General features: G+C 38.6%; 2 protein-coding genes across 2 annotated transcripts in view; one reads left to right on the top strand and one right to left on the bottom strand.

Annotated features, from left to right (window-relative positions):
* The window catches only part of PPFIA2 (PTPRF interacting protein alpha 2), a 509,230-nt gene extending 506,415 nt beyond the window's left edge, over positions 1-2,815 (top strand). The window contains exon 31 of the mRNA XM_052641133.1: positions 2,787-2,815. Within this exon, the coding sequence (XP_052497093.1) occupies positions 2,787-2,815 (29 nt within the window). The remainder of the gene's footprint in view (positions 1-2,786) is intronic.
* Positions 2,816-7,046: 4,231 nt separating this feature from the next.
* The window catches only part of ACSS3 (acyl-CoA synthetase short chain family member 3), a 163,686-nt gene continuing 150,415 nt past the window's right edge, over positions 7,047-20,317 (bottom strand). The window contains exons 14-16 of the mRNA XM_052640971.1: positions 8,548-8,647; positions 8,287-8,462; positions 7,047-7,115 (exon numbers count right to left, since the gene is read on the bottom strand). Coding sequence (XP_052496931.1) covers positions 7,047-7,115; positions 8,287-8,462; positions 8,548-8,647 — 345 coding nt within the window. The remainder of the gene's footprint in view (positions 7,116-8,286; positions 8,463-8,547; positions 8,648-20,317) is intronic.

The following is a 20,317-nucleotide window of genomic DNA, read 5'->3' as shown; positions in this document are numbered from 1 at the left end:
CACTATTTCTTTTTAAGACGGGAGCTATCATGGCCCTTAAAATTAGTTCTAGTGTAAGCCGTGAGTTGGGTCTGCATTTCTTCTAACGTGTTACTATTACGGATACAGTATCAAAATTCATGAGGAAGTTAAGATGATCAAAATGAGTGTAGAAGCTTTTCACTGTCGGAGGGGAAGAAAATCCATCGTACTGAATTCTCCAAGAGCAATCTTTGCTTTAAAAACAGGAGCACCCAAGGGAACTGTCCTATTAACAGACTTCATCTTAGGAGGAATACACAACTTGAAAGCTCAGTTGAATCACACTGGAATACATTTTCATTAGCAGCTTGGTCTTAAGAAAAGGAATATGAGTGGCTTCTGTCTGAGAGAAAGATCTATTAATATGTCCAGATCCCTTTATGCAGGGAAAGTAAACCTTTCTCATCTGAAATTTTGTACTCCATCACCTGAGTCCCTCTAAAGCCCTTTTCTCCGTTTGCAGTTGCTTCATCAAGACTGCAGAGGTTAGACAACTCCACTGTTCGCACATACTCATGTTGACAAGCCACTCAAAGGAGGCAGCACTGACTTGCTGTGAGTAGTTTTCGTTGGCTGACAAAAAACAAACCGCCATAAAAGAAAAATGGAACCTACATAGACTAGTGAATATACACGACACTCTCTGGTATGGCCTAGCAGCACAGAAGTGAAAATAATAACCCCTTTGAATTTCTAGAGAGTATAAAGGCCTCTTCATAATGTAACTCTTAATCTAGGATTTTCTATCACTGTCTGTCTGCTATGGTTTAAGGTCTGTCTCTTGGAGGCCTGTCACTATCTTATTTCACATCAATGCATTGCTACCACCCTGGCTTCTACTTTTAAGGAGCATTTTATGTTGATGCACATAGCATTTGATTGATGAGAGTCTGGCATTTATAGAATAAGACACTATTAAGTGAATACTTTATATAGGGGAAGCTGAAATAGACAAACAGTTATTCTTGTAGGTGTCCAGAAGCAAAACAGTATCAGAAACAGGCAAATGACTTGGAGGTGATTTCATATTAAAAAAAACAAAACTATAACTGAGAAAAATTGAACGTCTGGTATGTTTTTTTTTTCATCAATATGATTTATATCTGTTGAAATACATAGGAATTTTAAGTATCTCAGATGTACAGCATAGGGACAAAGTGAAATAACTTTATAACAATGGTGGACAGAACAGAAAACCATGCTGTATAATCACTAAGATATTTGTACTTGGAGAAATACTAGTTGATGGAACCTACTTCCAAAATTTTATTAAAGAACAGTCTTTAGCAAAACTAAGTTTTCCTAGAATGTAAATGTCAAGGACATTTTTTTTAACCTACAACTCTACTAAAATAGTCTACCATGGACAATGGATCGATATTTTGGAAAAATGTTTTTTTAGGGCAATATTTAGAAACAAATGCGTGCATAGAGATGGGGAGAGGAACAGCTCATCTTGTGCTGTTTATTCATTGCCTTGAACTAAAAGCTCCACGCGGTTTACTGATGGTCTTTGGGGCCTAATATAGGAGCTGGTACGCTGCCTTATTTGGGTCACTATTTGAAGCTGCCGATGATAAAACAAAAGCTTTCAGATAAAGAGATTTAATTTCAGAATGTAAAACCCTAACATTAAAAATTTAATGACAGTATCCAATTAATAATTTGGCTAAATGAGAGGTTTTCCAAAATACCACTTTTAATAGTTTCTACACATAATATAACAATTTACCAGGAGCTGAATACATCACTAATTCACAAATGATTATTTAATGTACTGAGTACTGCTTGCTTCTTAGCTCTTAACTGATGGGTAGAACTACTCTTTTAACTATTTGCAGTCTGTATTTTGTGCATGGCATTCTAGTTCATATTTCCTAGCTTTTACCATTAAATGGGATAAACATATTTATTTCCAGTAAATTACTCTGGGTCAACCAATTTCTGTTTTGAGGAACTATTAGCATTTTTGTCATTAACGTAATTCAGAACATATTGGGTTGGCCAAAAACTTCATTCTGCTTTTTCCATAAGATCTTATGTATACATGTGTATGTCTGCGTGCACTCAGTCACGTCCAACTCTTTGTGGTTCCATAGACTGTAACCTTCCAGGCTCCTCTGTCCATGGAATTTTCCAGGCAAGGACACTGGAGCAGGCTGTCATTTTCCCCTACTCCAGGGGAACTGTAGTGACCCAGGGATAAGAAGCCCCTGTAAAACCTTATGGATGGAAAAACCTGAATGAATTTTTGGCCAATCCAATGTTAATATTTTTCTTGTGTTGGGACAGTAATTGTGATCTTTTCCTTATTATGACTGGAAAGATCTGTGATGAGACATCACTGACCCAGATTCTTTATGTTCCTGATTATCACTATGTTTTTGTCACTATTACACAACGGTATCTTTTAAAGAGCATATAGAAGTTAGAAAACAGATCTATTCCATGGAATAGGTCAGCTCAGTGTATTAATGAGCAAGCCGTACATTTTTCAGAAAGGACTGCTGACACTTTCTCTGAATACCTTTGCTTGTATTACTGCCATACTTTCCGTGAAGTTGAGCAAATCTTATTTTTGAAGCTTGCCTGCACAAAATTAGAGAGGAGCAAATATTAACTACATAGCCCCAAGATAATCCCCTGCTCATTATCTCTTAGGACAAAAGTGGGCAAGATGCATGGAAGTGCACCAGGAATAGGAGAGGGAGAGTTTCCAGTCTGGGGTCTTTCCGTAAACTAACGTTGTCCATTACACATTTTAGATGTCGTCTTTTCAGTCTACTCTACCTAAAGTGCACTACCATCTAAGAAGACAAGCCGTGGAAACCTTTGTGAAGACCGAATTCTAAGGAAATAACCACAAGTAATGGTTCACTAACTGAAATGTGATTTTGGGGGGAGTCAGATATTAAGTTTGATTAGTTTACTACAGTTGTAAGAAAATGCTTAAGTCATTTGAATAATAGGCATCATCCACATCATAAATTCTGTACAACAGATGCTTTTATGAAATGGAGCCACTTGTTTTTCCATGTTTTATTGTAATATACTAGGCCTTTATGTATTACTGTGTATGTATTTCTTTTTAAATGTGTAAGTCTTATGTAAATGGATATAAATATGGTTTTTTAAAAAATAAAATATATGGTTCATGGAGTCTTGAGTGCAAACATTTGACAATTCCAAGTACTGTTTGTATTTTACCATTCCACCATTTTTACAGTTTTTGAATTGTAACAGTCAAATCGGTATGTTTCCTGGAAGCGTGCTTCATGCTTCCACGTGGTTCTCCTTCAAGTCTGTCAATCCTTAAAGCTGAAAACCTGCCTCTGATCATGTAAAAAAGAATGATTTAACCTGGAACTGGAGCCAAAAATAGACCTTTAAAGGCAATCAGGGATGTCCTATATCTTTAGAAATAGCACTGTGATGGCTTGATCTCCTTTTCAATACAAAACAAAGCCAAACTGTTTACAAGAGTCAAAGCAATTATTAAAAAAAAAAAAATTTATAAAGAAAAAATATTATCTTCTCTTGTTACCTGTGGACCAAGGAACAAAAAACTTCTTTACTAAGAACCCCACGTTCATCCAAATACCCTGCACGGCCAGCCAGCAGCAGCACTGTCCAGTGACTATCAACCACTGCAGAGTCTGAGGTCATCTCCACTGGAAAAACACAGAAATCCCCAGAAACCCTTCCTTTCTGTCAATGTAACAGGGCATTAGCCAGACGCATGTCTAATGTTATAAGCTTTTAGCCCAGAAGGCCTTGTTGGGACTTCCCTGAAGTCAGTCTTATCAGAGGAAATAACTGAAAGACAGAATGATTAACATATATAGTGTATAAAAGTATAGAAGAGTAATCTCTTCCCTGTGGCTTTATTTGGTGATGTTAACTGTTGTTTATTCTTTGTTTATATGGGAGATTTCAAAGTAAAATCTATTTAATAATCTCATTTATCTAACTGCTGATTTTCTGCTGCTTGATCTTATTAACAGCAAGACCTGTCATTAGTAATTCTTTTTTTTTTTTGTATTTAATTTGCTATATTTGCACGTACATTACATTTGTTTGGATGTCGATTTTTGTTTAACAGACTCAGTCAAAAGGTAATGGTAACAGAAAACCTCTCCATTATCAATAAAAAAAAAAAATACTTCCAGTTCTCTGTTTAAGCTTTGTTTTCTAGTCACATATAAAGATTTTACTCAAACTATAATGAAAATCATTCTTTTTAGTGATTCTCAATCTAATATTTATCTACAAAAGTGAGGCTGCCACAAGAGGGTGCACTAAGCTTGCTTATGAAAGTGATTTTAAATTTTCTAAAAATGCTGCTTGATTGGAAACACCGGGTAAGAGCTTTTTCAGTTCATCTGAATATGGGGATCTTGACTTACAGAAATGAAGTTTAACACAGAAATTATGGTGTCATAATAGCTAGACTTGTATCTACTGTTATGCACGACTTAATTGTGTAAGTTTTTCCCCTTTAGAGATCACCTAGCAAGACAGATTAATCATTTAGAATAGACTCTAACATACAGAGATATAAGAGATCCATTCAGTTCAGTTCATTTCAGTCGCTCAGTCATATCCGACTACTTGTGACCCCATGAATCGAGATCCAGTTACTTACCTCAAAACCCATAAAATATTCTTCAGTGTATAGGTCATTTGTGTCAGATTCTAAAGCCCAATTAACTGATTAAACTTAGAACCTTGGTTTTCTTGCTTTTAACCACCATCATCATGAATTTTTATATTTTTAATAATCAGAACTTTTACAAGTATAATTTCCTATAAATAAAACTGCTTCTTAAATGTAAAACAGTTCTCATTTATATATACTTAGTACATTTTAAAAAGCAAACGAGCTTCATTAATTGGCAAACACTTTTCTATAGATTTTAAAACATTTACATTTTAATTTTTCTAATACTTTACAGTAAAAAAATTCTATGAAATGACAAAAGAAGATCATACAGAATTTATTTCAGCAAATTACATTTTTAGTAACATTATTGCTGTTATTTTTAAAGACACATTTAATTCAAAGTATTTTAAATACTATCACATGAAAGTACCTTATAGTCAGTATGAGGATAGAAAATTCCTTCTTTTCCTTCAAAATTTAAGCAATCTGATAACTTGACTGTATCTTTCTTGCCCCACATTCAGTCTTGTGAGAATAACAGTACTTTCTCTGACCCTGCAAAGGAGATCAATTTCCTCAACCAGCTACAAGAAAACATTACTTGCCCCGTCTTGTCACTGTTTCCCAGTCCCACTCAGCAGGAAAATAACTCAAGCCTGCTTGCTGAAGTGTCTTCTCCAGGAAAAATGTGCAAGAGGATCAAAGACGATCTTTACACAATTCTTGGATCTGCCTGAGCTTATACCTCACAAATGAACTGCTAAAGAATGTGCCATTTCAAATTAACTGAATTTTATATGAAAAACACGGCAATAAATCTTAATGCTAAGACATTAAAAAGTGTATTATTTGTTAAGATTACAGTTGTGATAATAGATAAAATGTACCAAAGAGAAGAGACAGTTTAAGGAACTTAACAGCTTCAAATTATAAATTGAATATATATCTAATCAGTTTAACTCAGGCTTCTAAAATAAAGGGAACAATTAGATGAATTGTTTTCAGGTGTAACAATCAAAAAGTCAATTTTAGCAAATAACAATTTACTTTGAGAAGCCATTTGTTTTATAGTCTACGATCCAAAGAATCCTAACATTTTCAGGATGTCTTCATACAATGTTAGCAATTTTTATGGAACAAACAAGTAAATAAGTTCATCTGTTATCTCTCATATATATTTCTTCATGTGTTACCGGACTTTTATGTTAGGACAACTGCTCCTAAAATAAAGTTACTGATAGACTGAAAGATTGAGGAATACTTTGAGAACCATCAAAGACTCAATAGGTATGGCATTTTTTTTTTTTCAGTTTGAATGTATTCTTTAATAACTGATACCATGTAGAACCCTAAGTAAACCAAATGTCTAATTATCTGTATATACTCTGGTTAACTGGCACAAAGACCCATTTCTGGTTATTTGTTAATGCTCAGTAATTTTACACAAGTTTAAATAGAAAGATGTGCTTTGGATTTCAGTGAGTTATTTTAAAATTAGAGATTTCCCATAAAATCTGGAATTTTGGTTTCTCTTAAAACTCCTCCTGGTCTTTAGCATATATAAAATGTAAAAAAATTTACATTTCTTCCTTAAGAGATTTCCTTGACAGTTTACCCATTTCTATATCATTTCCTTTTTTCCAAAAGAAGTTGAGATCATTACAAAGTATATAGTCAACTCTGAACCTGAAACAGTAAGAGGGGCTGCAAAGAGGCCTTATCTGCATGACAAAGATTGGATTAACTCTGTGCTCTCTACCTGGCCTGTGACCGCCCTTGACTGGAGGGAGCTGGACCTTTGTACCCAGTGTTCCGTCAGGATGTGTGAGGAGACAAATTCTCCTGCCTAGAAAATCATGTCTCAATGATTATCTGAAACTTCCCATTTCACCCATTTCATTTAAAATAACCAAGTCTGTGGGCATCTCAAGAATATTCAAAGATATTCAGAACTTCTGTAAGAAAATGATAACTGTTTTCTGACTTTAACTTGAGTTTTAGGTCTTGGATCAAAGCTGCAGAGTCCTAATTTCAGGAAGTGGCTTGATATTAGTGTCATTTTTTTGGTGGGGGTAGGGGTTACAATTTATAAAAATCACACATTAGATATATTTTTCTTAAATGGAAGTTCTGGAAAATCTATCTAATAATGAGCATGATACAGGCAACTGGTAACAGTACTAATTGGGCTAATCAAACAGAAGGCACGGGTCGTCTTAGTCTTCGAGTACATTTTTTTAGACTAAGCCCTACAATTTACATTTCAGTTTGCATATTATTTCTATTTTGATATTTATTTCTAGGAAGTAATTCTAAAAACTTACTCCAGTTAGAAAAGTGACTCAAAAAACAAGAAAAAAAGTCATGATGCCTGCTTCAGCATGACTTCTATGTGTTCAAAAATTCCAGGATCTTCAATTGTAGGAGATACCTGAAAGAAGATTAGAGTCCGATGAAGGTGCTTTCATGAACCCCTTCCACTCTCTATACAATCAAGCAGTTCAATGCAGTTTTGTATTCCCTACTATCTTATACATATGGAAAGGTTCAAAAATAGCAAACTTGAACTTAATATTTTAAAATGGCTTCCCTGGTGGCTTAGACAGTAAAGAATCTGCCTGCAAAGCAGGAAACCTGGGTTCAATCCCTGGGTCAGGAAGATCCCCTGAAGAAGAGAATGGTAACCCACTCCAGTATTTCTGCCTAGAGAATCCCATGGACAGAGGAGCCTGGCGGGCTACAGTCCATGCGGTGGTAAACAGTCTGCATGACTGAGCGATTAACATTTTAACAGTAAAATAAACGGTTCAGTTGGCAAAGCAATCAGTCCTAGATGCACTGCACTTCCTCGCTCAGTCATGTCTGTTGTCAGTCCTAAATGGTACGTTTTTTTATCGGTCTTTCAATAAGCCTCCATAGAAAGATTTTTTTTTTTTTTGCTTTGCCCATACAACCACTCTTTATTGCTGTATCACTTTTTACAAGATTTTTATGATTAAAATTATGTATAATATGCATATATAATGTGCACACAAATTAAAAGAACGCATATGCTTGAATCAGCTTAAATACCCTAAAATAATTTTCACTCAAAGCAGGTAAGATAATGAGCATATATATCAAATTAGAACTGTTAAAATATCTATAGCCAGTCTCAAGTGTTTGCTTTCTCACTAACAGTCACTATTGACTGCAATGAAGCAAAATTTATCCTTAATTTAATAAGACTGAGTTTCTACAATCTGTTTGAAATTAACTGACATATTCATAATATTTTATTAAATAAGAAAAATATTTTAAATATTTTTATTTAAAAAATTAAAAATAAATTTAAAAAATTTTAATTAAAAAAACTAAATATTTCATGTACTGGTTCTTATAATCAAAGAATATGACCTTAATGTGTTTCCTCCAAAACCCTCATTCCTACAGAGAGAATGGCTATGCAATCTCCTCCTTAACATTAAAAAAAAGAGAAGTACTATTATGTATTTTTTAGGAATATAATTCATGATTGAGAACTATTTCAAGAGTTTTGTTGACACCAAAGAAATGGGGGAAAACATATCAGAACCAAGCACTAAACAACCTTGATAATTTACCTTATATGGCTTGCCATTTACAAGGGCAGACAGAGCTGAGCGGGGAATTTTGCCAGACCTGGTTTTGGGTAATTGTTTGACAAACACCGCTTTCCGAAAAGCAGCCACGGGGCCAATGCTCTGTCTAACGTGTTTCACAATTTCTTCTAAAACTTGTTCCTCTGTTGTGTTTATATCTAGGGAGAAAGTTCAGATGGTAAGCTCTGAATTAACCTTAATCATTCAGGGCCCAAACAGTCAAGGAGGACAAAGACAGCTTACCTTTTTTCAACACGCAGAGGGCTAATGGGATATGACCTTTCAAAGAATCTTCCTTCCCAACAACAGCACAATCGGCCACAATGCCAAGGGAAAGGATAGACTGTAATTTTAAAAGCATTCATTTAGATATCTATACACATATATATGCAGTATATATAATTTCAACTAGGAAAAAAGTACAAGACAGAGAACTTAAAAACCCAGAGCTGCCTCTGTGAAAATGATTATCAATTCACTATTCATATCTTTATGATTGAGGTGAATGGTTAAGATCCCCAGGTAGTCACTCACTAAAGACTGGCAGTAATTAAGACAAATTGCTTAGCTTACCTGGAAAGTAAGGGAATGATTTATCTCAGTTGTTTATTCATGAAGTCAGGGAAACTATGCAATGCACACCACTTGGGAACAAACTGCAATGGGCCTTGGAAAAACAGATGGCCTCATGGTGATTTGACTGCTGGCTACCAGAAGAACCCCAAATCCTGCATAAACAGTGATTTCATTTCTCTTCTTGAGTGCCCGCCTATCCAGAGAGGATTTTCCAAGAAGTGGAGAAAGAAGTTGGACAGAAAGTAAAGCCCTGACATCAGATAATCACCATTGTTGAGCACCCATTTTCATCTTGTTCCCCCTAAGCTCTAGAAAATGGGCTTCCTTGGTGGCTCAGACTGTAAAGAATCTGCCTGCAATGAGGAAGACCTGGCTTAGATCCCTGGGTTGCAAAGATCCCCTGGAGGAGGGCATGGCAACCCACTCCAGTATTCTTGCCTGAAGAATCCCCATGGACGGAGGAGCCTGGCGGGCTATAGTCCAGAGGGTTGCAAAGAATCAGGCTCAACTGAAAGACAAAACAGCACAGCACAAGCTCTGTGCCTTAAAGAGCAAAGCAATTTCCATCTGGAATCATGAGAACCCAAAGAATAATCCCATGAAATACAGAAGGTTAGGATTAAAAAAAAAAAAAAAATTCTGCTGTGATGGGACTTTTAAAAATGAATGTTCAAAAAATTCTTTTCCATGAGATTAATATACATTTCTTACGACTTCTCCCCTGTGGGAAGTAGCTGATGCCCATCGAAGGCTGAGCTTTCAAGGAAGGTTTTCCCACACTCACTACATTTATAGGGCTTCTCTCCTAGATGAGATATTTGTGTGATATACATTTCAGTGACCCCAAATCCCTTAATGCCTGGAGAAAACAGTAAGCAAAGGTGTAACCAAGGGCTAGTGTGGCAGTCCCCATTTTTTTCCTTCAGCAAACATTTACGAATACCTCCTAACCTCCAACCTCCTATGCAGTAGGCTCGGTGGTGAACAAAAATAGGCTGGGTACTGTCTTAATGTACTTGCAGTTTAGAAAGGAAGGCTTCCCAGGTGGGGCTAGTGGTAAAGAAACCCCCATGCCAATGCAGAAGAAGGAGGAGAACTGGGCTTAATCCCTGGGTCAGGAAGGTCCCCTGGCGAAGGGAATGGCAACCCACTCCAGTATTCTTGTGCAGATGCCATGGACAGAGGAGCCTGGGGGCTACAGCCCATGGAATCACAGAGAGCTGGACAAGACCAAGCAACTGAGCAGGCAGAGAAGTGATTAGACCAAGAGGAAGACGGAGCCAAAGCCCAAGGGAAGGGCTGGGCATGTACCGTTCAAATAAAAAGGAGACCAGTGTGGCTGGAAGTTCAGTTCAGTTCAGCCGCTCAGTCGTGTCCGATTCTTTGCAACCCCATGGACTGCAGCACACCAGACCTCCCTGTCCATCACCAACTCCCAGAATTTACTCAGACTAATGTCCACTGAGTCGGTGATGCCATTCAACCATCTCATCCTCTGCTGTCCCCTTCTCCTCCTGCCCTCAATCTTTCCCAGCATCAGGGTCTTTTCAAATGAGTCAGTTCTTTGCATCAAGTAGCCAAAGTAATGGAGTTTCAGCTTCAGCATCAGTCCTTCCAATGAATATTCAGGACTGATTTCCTTTAGGATGGACTGGTTGGATCTCCTTGCAGTCCAAGGACTCTCAAGGGTCTTCTCCAACACCACAGTTCAAAAGCATCAGTTCTTTGACACTCAGCTTTCTATAGAGTCCAACTCTCACATCCATACATGACTACCGGAAAAACCAAGGCTTTGACTAGACCTTTGCTGGCAAAGTAATGTCTCTGCTTTTTAATATGCTGTCTAGGTTGGCCATAGCTTTCCTTCCAAGGAGCAAACATCTTTCAAGTTCTTGGCTGCAGTCACCATGTGCAGTGATTTTGGAGCCCCCAAAATAAAGTCTGTCACTGTTTCCATTTTTTCCCTATTTGCCATAAAGTGAATGGGACCTGATGCCATGATCTTAGTTTTCTGTATGTTGAGCTTTAAGCCAACTTTTTCACTCTCCTCTTTCACTTTCATCAACAGGTTTTTAGTTCTTCTTCATTTCTGCCATAAAGGTGGTGTCATCTGCATATCTGAGGTTATTTTTCCCAGCAATCTTGATTCCAGCTTGTGCTTCATCCAGCACAGCGTTTCTCATGATGTACTCTGCATATAAGTTAGATAAGCGGGTGACGATATACAGCCTTAACATACTCCTTTCCCTTTTTGGAACCAGTATGTTGTTCCATGTCCAGTTCTAACTGTTGCTTCCTGACTTTCATACAGATTTCTCAAGAGGCAGGTTAGGTAATCTGGTATTCCCATCTTTTTAAGAATTTTCCAGTTTGTTGTGATCCACACAGTCAAAGGCTTTGGCATAGTCAATAAAGCAGAAGTAGATGTTTTTCTGGAATTCTCTTGCTTTTTCGATGATCCAACGGATATTGACAATTTGATCTCTGGAAAGCCTAGCGCATAAGTGAGAATGGTGCAAGAGGAAATGAAGGTACAGAGGCAGAAAAAGGGCTGTGCCTGTGAAGGATTTTCTTATTTTAGTAGCATTGTCTATGTTCATTCACCTCTGACTCTTTGCAACTCCTGGGATGGTAGCCCTCCAGGCTCCCCTGTCCTTGGGATTGCCCAGGCAAGAATACTTTGTGGGTTGCCATGCCCTCTTCCAGGGGATCTTCTGGACCTAGGGATCAAACCCCTGTCTCCCGAGTCTCCTGCACTGCAGGCAGATTCTTTCCTCAGCCGCTGGGGTTTCCCTTTAGTAGCACTGGAAGGTGGTAAAGCACTTTCAGGAGGTAAGGAGGCTGTGCAAGATCAGAATGGGTTTTTTAAGACTTTGTTTTTCTTTTTTTTTTTTTTCAGAATAGTATTAGATTCATAGCAAAACTGAGCAGAAAGTCCTGAGTTCCCATGTATCTCCTGTCCCATTTACACACAGCCTCCACATCATCAAAATCCCTCACCAGAGCAGTGCACTCATTACAGTCGGGGGGCCACCATGAAACCACTATCACCCTACTCCAGAGCTGACATCAGACTTGGTGTACACTTGATGGGCTTTATGCCACATAGCCATGATTACAGTCTTCTACTGAGTACATTCACTGCCCTAAAACCGCCCCTGTGTTCCTCCTCTTCATCCCTCACTTCTCAATAACTCCTGACAACCACCGATCTTTTTTACTATCTCCAAAGTTCTTATCCAGAACATTAATATATCTGGAACTGTACAATATGTAGCCTTTACCGATTGGGTTCTTTCCCTTCAGCGTGGATTCTAAGAAACACAGACTTACTTTGGTTTCATTGTGAAGAATAAACAAAGGGCTGTTGAATGTGGGTGCGATAGTTTACCCAGGGAAAACCCTCAAGAGGCTATAAGAGTAGACTGAGGTCATAGGAGGGGGTATAAAAAGATCCAGAGTTTTTTTAGAGGTAAAATGGACAAAATTTGATGATAAATGGGATATGAAGCAAGAAGTCAAAGGGGTTAAAAACGATTCTGTGGTTTTGGCCTGAATAGCTGGTGTCATTTTCTAAGCCAGAAAATGCTAGCGGAGGGCCAAACTTGGGAGGAAATTAAGTCTTGGAAATATTCCACTTGAAGTACTTTTAAAGATATCCAAGTTGAGGCAGTTGGATCTGAAGAGAGTCTTTACCTTAAAATGTGTATTTGAATGACATTAATGATCATGAAAGCTATGGACATGGATGACATTATTTGGGGACAAAGCAGGGAGAAAAAAAGGGCAAAAGCCTTAAAGAATTTTGATATCTAATGACTGTATGAAGAAGGAAAAGCTGAAAAACTCAACGAAAAAGTTACATTCAGAGAGGGACGAGAAGAACCAACAAAATTTGACATGCCACTAAAAATCCCTAACTTTCCACAGAAGAAAAGTTAAAAATTGGTCCAAGCCGAAAATGAGCTTTCTCTTCTCCAAACTCCTAGAAGCCTCGATGAACTACTAGAATGTTCGGTACAAACCCAGTGGACTGCCACACACTGCCCCTACTTAAGCATGCAAATCAGCATTTCCCATGTCCTATCATCAGCATCAGGCATGAGATGCTCAGGTGTGAGGCTTGCCGTCCATATAGTTTTTGACTCCTACAGTGCTCTGGATAGTATGAGTTAAGTAAATGATTTTTATACTATTGTTTTCTTAATTTCATTGCTGAGGTAACTGTGTCCACACCCTCTCCTTCAGTTGGTACAGACTCAAAAACTTCCCCAAAACACACTATGCAGATGATAAAATACCACCTTCTCTCACTGCTTGAGCATGAACTCTCAAAAGGCTTCCTACAGCTTTCCCATTTGGTAAGGTCTTATTTACTTTTCAGTCCATATCCATATGTTAAGAGCAGAGTCACATTTTACTGAGAGAGTTTTGTTCGGGCAGTTGGTATTGACAGTCGCCAGTCATGGAAGACAATACCCTCTCGATAACAGGGAGGACACAGACTTGCTAGATTCAATACTTTTTCCAATTTAACACTCCCTTCATGGATAGAGAAAAATAATTTAACCTAGCTAGCCAGAGTTTTAATTGTCAGAAACTCATTTACTGAAGTGTTCACTGGTGCTTCTATACCTGAGTTTTTTAAGTTTTAGTTTAAATCACTCTTTAAAAAATCATACATCCAGATATTTTGTCACCTAACCAGTATGACTGTGATTTTAACTGAATTGAACAACAAAAACTTCTAATGTGCTATTATTTCACCTGGTTATTTTAATTTCCATCCTCAGTTTCAGTGTTTTTAGAATAGGATGGGAAAATGCTAACTGGTTTTTCTATAAGGGCAGAGAGTATTTTAAAATCAGAAGTAATATATAACACAATTGTAGTATCAAAGCGTCCCATTTTTTGCAGACTGAAGACAAATTCTTAAAAATCTGTGAAAAACATGTTGTTTTCCAGAATTCCACATCATCTGTAAATAAAGTTCATTATAGTGGATAAAACATTATATTAATCTATCAGTGCTAAAAAGATGCCATACAGGCAGGAGGCAGCTTTCTATGTTGGCTCCACAAACAGCATTTGCATGCCAAATAATGATTTCAACAACTGACTTGTTAAAAAGAAAAGCATCAAAATATGTCTTGGCAACATTTAAGAGACAGAAGCCAACCAAATGTCCTACATGGGGAGAAATCAAAAGCCACATTCATATATTCCCTCCATATAAAATCCATGAAGCATCTGTAGTGAACTGACACTCAAGTACCCAAAATGTGATACAACTTAAAAGGTGATTGTTTCGCCCAAAGCGAGCACATAAACGCTATGGTAACAAACTGTCTTTGTTTCTGGGCTACTGCCATTTTTGCGTAAATTTTAATGAATTTTAGGGTTTTAGTTGGCTAAATTACACAGGTTTCTCAATTATGCTTTAAATATTTTAATTTTAGAACAATTAGTTTAAATCAAGCACCCTGGTAAGATGCAAGGAGCCACCCCGCAGTGGAAGATTGTCTCTGCAGTAGAAAGAGGAGGAATATTGTTTTCTTTGTGCTGATACTAGAGTGATCTAGAAAACCATCAGCTTCGACATCTTCATCAATATTCGTATGAGTGCCTAGAAAAATACTCAGCAATTTCACAACTATTTAAATCAATATTCGTTTAATATTGGGTAGAAATGAAATTGCATGGCATCTTGTTGAATGCATCCTTTATAGAAATTTATCTAATCTTGAAGAAATCATTCCTAAAATAGCAAACAAAATAGCTAACTTGGAAAAACAAACAGTGACAGTTTGGTCACAACAAAGGGCAAATTTTATATGAATGCTCCCCTAGGCTTTGAAAATGAGTGTTAGTCGCTGGGTTGTGTCCAACTCTGTGATTCCATGGACTATAGCCCACCAGGCTCCTCTGCCCATGGGATTCTCCAGGCAAGAATACTGGAGTTGGTAGCTATTCCCTTCTCCAGGGGATCCTCTGGACCCAAGGATCAAACCTGGGTCTCCTGAATGGCAGGCAGATTCTTTACTGTCTGAGCCACTAGGGAAGTCCTAGGCTTTAAAAACAGTATTTTAATGCCAGATTTCCAAGTTCCCAAGGATACTCCTAGGATTCTTTAACAAACTAAAACAAGTTACAAGCAAAATAATGAAATCAGGGAGCCCAATTTGCTCCCTGCAGATGTCTTTGCATGAAAAGATCTGTTCTCAAAAGTAAAAGAGAGGTAAGCAGAAGGACCACACTGACTCCTAGTAATCTGGGCTCACAAGCCCTGAACTAGGAGATTTAGGACACAACTTTTTTAAGAATACCTTGAACTTCCACCAAAAGTCCGTAGTGTCCAGCTAGATGCTAGGCTTTCAAGACTGTTCAAAACCGATTTGGTGATTACCTAATATTTACAGAAGGCATGTGTTGAGATCTGCAAGAATAATGTCCTCTTAAATTTCTAAAAGCCATCCTAAAATTCTGTTTTCTTATGGTGGGGTTTCCCTGGTGGTTCAGTGGTAAAGAATTCACCTGTAATACAGGAGATGCAGGTCCCTATGTCAGGACGATCCCCTGGAGGAAATGGCACCCACTCCAGCATTCCTATCTAGGAAATCCCATGGATCAAGGAGCCTGGCAGGCTTACAGTGCACGGAATCACAGGAGAGTAGGACACGACTTAGAGACTACACAAGAATGTGGAGAAGAGAAAAACACATGCCAATAGTTCCCTGATATATTTCTGATGTAGTCATTTTAGTAGAATTTCTCTTTGATTTAGTCTTATATAAGGTAATAAACTGTCAAATGTTACCATGGGAAATTAATAAAGCTCAGATATTTGGTGGCTCAGATGGTAAAGTGTCTGCCTGCAGCGTGGGAGACCGGGGTTTGATCCCTGGGTTGGGAAGATCCCCTGGAGAAGGAAACGGCAACCCACTCCAGTACTCTTGCCTGGAAAATTCCATGGACTGAGGAGCCTGGTGGGCTATAGTCCATGGGGTCGCAAAGAGTCGGACACGACTGAGCAACTTCACTTTTCACTTTCACTTTCAGATATTTTCACTGTATATAAAAACAACAGTATTTTTATTTCCACAAATAATACTCCCAGCGGATTAAGACACTCAAGTCCTATCTCAAAAAATCAGAGTAGAATCCAGTATTCATTGCTGAGAATCCTGAAAAAGCATTTAAGGATAAAATTTGGGGCACTGTAGTAAAAGCTGGTAATGTCATCAATATAAACATCTCATACACGTATTATCAATTTGTTAAGCAATTTTTCTAGGTGCTAGGAAAAAGCCAGTAAAAATATTGGCTCACAACCCTCTAACAGATTCTAATATGGAGAAGACAAACTTGATATGAGTTAAGATATTATTAATAATTTCCTTATTAGACATAAATATGCAGTAAAGAGAATCATTTCATTCATATGAAGGGAGACATTCACTTCAAGAAGGCTTAACCCTGAGAGGTGTCTTGCTGTGTGCTATAAGAACTCTTAAGACCCACTGGCAAAATTCTTCTTAGCTACCATGCATCCTGTCCTTTTATTTTTCAATTTTGCCATTTTTAACTGCCTATCTTCTGCTTGCCTCACTCTGCTGTTACATACAGTGAGAAGCATGTCAGCAGAAACATATTAAAGTACAATCTATATTTGAATAAGTTGGCATTTTCCTTCTAAAGATAAAAGAGAGAACCAAGAATTTTGACTGATAAGAGTTAGGCATATGTAAACTCTGTATTTTGATCAGCTGAGTCTGGCAGAAATGCAGGTGAATACTGGAGGTAATCTATGAGTAAGAAATTAAAAGTTCATGCACCTGGAACCACCTTTTGTCAACACGCCAAAATACATGAAGCGTAAATTTCAATTTCAGGTTATCACAAAATTCACAGTTGGTTTAAAACAAGACAATATTATAATAGCAGGTAAAAGTCACATGTTCCAAAATATTTTATAAAATTCTTTCCTTTTACTCAAATAATATCACACTGACTGTCACTAAGTGAAAAGAAGGCCTTCATGACAAATAGGGTTAAGTCAGTAAGTCTGAGCTGAAGTATAACCTTTAGAGAAAGTGACCATCTTTTAAGTAGAGGAGGACTAAGCTATGCTTCTGCATACTCTGATCATACTGCATTATCAATCATACTATTTTAAGCATTTTCTTTTACCTATATGGCAGTGTTCCTCATTTCATTCAAAACCTATTATGGGTTTGGCTCCAAAAAAAACAGAGTAGATACATTCCACCCTATCACTTCCACTACTTGCAATGGAGTACTCTGGGCCATAATTTGTACAAGAAGACTCCATCAGAACTTGAGAGGCACCCCAGTGGTTGAGTCCCCTGTTTTCTGTTTGCTCAGAAGCTTCTGGGTTTTGTTGTGGCTATGGTTTCTTGGTTTTGCCTCCTATATATTCTGCCTTGGGTTCTACAGCAGGCCAAAATATGGACAGAAAAAGCCCTAGTGATGCTTGCAGTGTCTACCCAGAGGTCCAGGAAAAGAAGCAAAGGAGCTGGGGAACAGAATCATTTGGTTTCATCCTCTCTACTCCAACCCCGATGGACACCAACCAAGAAGCGGTGCCCCTCTTCCTTCGTATAGAGATGTAGTGGCCTTGTTGACTCTCCACACCTTTCACCAGGTGGACGCAGCCACAAAGCTGGGTCCTTTCCCTTCTCCACCATCACTATGCAGCAGATCCTGGACGTGGAGCCCCGCCCACCCCCCTATCCCAAATCAATAGAGCCTGGGAAGATTCCGGGCCGCTTGCCCTCCCCACTAGTGAACATCCAGTCCCTGAGAACGGATCCCTACTGATTCCCTTTGTCCTATGGGAGGCAAGCGCTAGCAAAGAGACGAGTTCCTTCTTCCCCTCAGGGACACCGTGCAGATAGACTATGCAGGACTGAACACTGGGAGGGCTGCCAGGAGGCTGAAGCCCTGACTTTATACTGAGGAGAACAGTAAGGGAGAGCCCTGAGAACCAAAAGGAGAAGACCACAGAGAGAAAGGAGCTAAAAAAGGGATATTCTAAATCCGAGTATGATGTCCTGAGTCTACCCCCAAAATTGTGCATGCATGAATCCCACCAGAATCAGCACCAGAAAAATTCTGAGCACTTGAGTTTCAGATTGGCCTCTGGGAGAAAGACACAGTGAGATGGACCAGAATAGCACTGTACAGGCTTTGAAAACAAAACTGAGATTGGAACCACAATCCTCAGAAAGTGCATAAGGACATGTGGTCTGATCTTAACTGGACTGACCATCTGCTAAAAGAAACAATCACAAGAATATAAATCCAGATGACTTTAAAAGGATCCAGAATATCATAATGTAAAATTATAATCATAATGTAAAAGAATTCAGAAAACCTAAACACCTTGGGAAAGGAGTACGTCAAGGCTGTATATTGTCACCCTGCTTGTTTAAGTTCTATGCAGAGTACCTCATGAGAAATGCTGGGCTGGAAGAAGCACAAGCTGGAATCAAGATTGCCGGGAGAAATATCAATAGCCTCAGATATGCAGATGACACCACCCTTATGGCAGAAAGTGAAGAAGAACAAAAGAGCCTCTTGATGAAAGTGAAAGAGGAGAGTGAAAAAGTTGGCTTAAAGCTGAACATTCAGAAAACGAAGATCATGGCATCCGGTCCCATCACTTCATGGCAAATAGATGGGAAAACAGTGACAGAGTTTATTTTACTGGGCTCCAAAATCACTGCACATGATGACTGCAGCCATGAACTTAAAACACACTTGCTCCTTGGAAAAAAAGCTATGACCAACCTAGACAGCATATTAAAAAGCAGAGACACTACTTTGCAAAAAAAGGTCCATCTAGTCAAGGCTACGGTTTTTCCAGTAGTCATGTATAGATGTGAGAGCTGGACTATAAAGAAAGCTGAGCACCGAAGAATTGATGCTTTTGAACTGTGGTGTTGGAGAAGACTCTTGAGAGTCCCTTGGATTGTAAGGAGATCCAACCAGTCCATCCTAAAGGAAATCGGTCCTGAATATTCATTGGAAAGACTGATGCTGAAGCTGAAACTTCATTACTTTGGCCACCTGATGCAAAGAACTGACTTATTTGAAAAGACCTTGATGCTGGGAAAGACTGAAGGTGGGAGGAGATGGGGCCAACAGAGGATGAGATGGTTGAATGGCATCACCAACTCAATAGACCTGAGTTTAAGTAAACTCCGGGAGTTGATGATGGACAGGGTGGCCTGACATATTCTGCAGTCCGTGGGGTTGCAAAGACTCAGACACGACTGGGCAACTGAACTGAACTGAAATACCTTTTTAAAAAAGATGCTCAACAAATGCCAAACCCAAGATGACCCAAGTATTAGAAACACCAGATAAAAAATTTAATGTAGCTATTATATCTGTAGGGCAATGTTCCCCAACCATTTTGGCACCAGTGACTGGTGTCATGGAAGACAAATTTTCAATGGAACAGGGGCGGGGGGGGGAGGGGGGGGATGGTTTCAGGATGATTCAAGCACATTGCATTTATTGTGCACTTTATTTCTATTATTATTATATCAGCTCCACCTCAGATCATCAGGCATTAGATCCTGGAGGCTGGGGAACCCTCCAGTGCAGGGAAATAAAACTTTTCTAGATTTCTCATTGCTCCTATAAAAAACCTGGCCTTCTGAGACTCTTCAAATACCTTGAGAATTTGATCAATAGCTGTTGGTTAGTTAATTGCTCTGATATGACAGGATAATAAAATTTTCTAATTTCCCTGGGCTACAAAATGCTTACAGCCTAGACAAGATTCCTGGGGCTTCCCAGGCGGCACCAGTGGTAAAGAACCTATCTGCCAATGCAGGAGACTTAAGGGATGCCAGTTTATCCCTGGGTCAGGATCCCCTGGAGGAGGAAATGCCAACTCTCTCCAATATTTTTTGACAGGAGAATCCCACAGACAGAAGAGCCTCGTGGGAAACAGTCCATAGGGTCGCAAGGAGTCAGACAAGACTGGAGCAAGTTAGCGTGCAAGCACAGACTAGGTCCCTAGGTTAAACTCATAAGGTGCTGAGGAGACTGGCTCACTATTTTCATGTCAAAAAAGACGGTTTCAGAAGTTGGAAACATTTCTAGGTTATAAAAGTTGAGACACACAGGGCTATCTGCCTCCTAGAGAGATGTTATGTGCCTCCTAGAGAGATGTTATGTACATATCAAAGAGCTGGAGTTTAGATTCAGGCCATTATGTTACCAAGGAGACCTCTTTAGGAAGAGTGAAACAGTTGCCTCCTGCCTCTTTATAAGCAGAGAAAAGTTATTTTCCTTGTCTCTCATCTATGGTGTGTTTATGTAGGGAAATTTCCCATTGGCTCTTGTTGGGTCACCTAGGGATAAGACCTAGAGTAAGACAGCACTTAGCATTAAGAAATCT

The sequence above is a fragment of the Budorcas taxicolor genome, chromosome 5 (assembly GCF_023091745.1).
Source record: "Budorcas taxicolor isolate Tak-1 chromosome 5, Takin1.1, whole genome shotgun sequence".
Classification (NCBI taxonomy): Eukaryota; Metazoa; Chordata; class Mammalia; order Artiodactyla; family Bovidae; genus Budorcas; species Budorcas taxicolor.
This window is presented reverse-complemented; position numbering and strand designations above follow the sequence as displayed.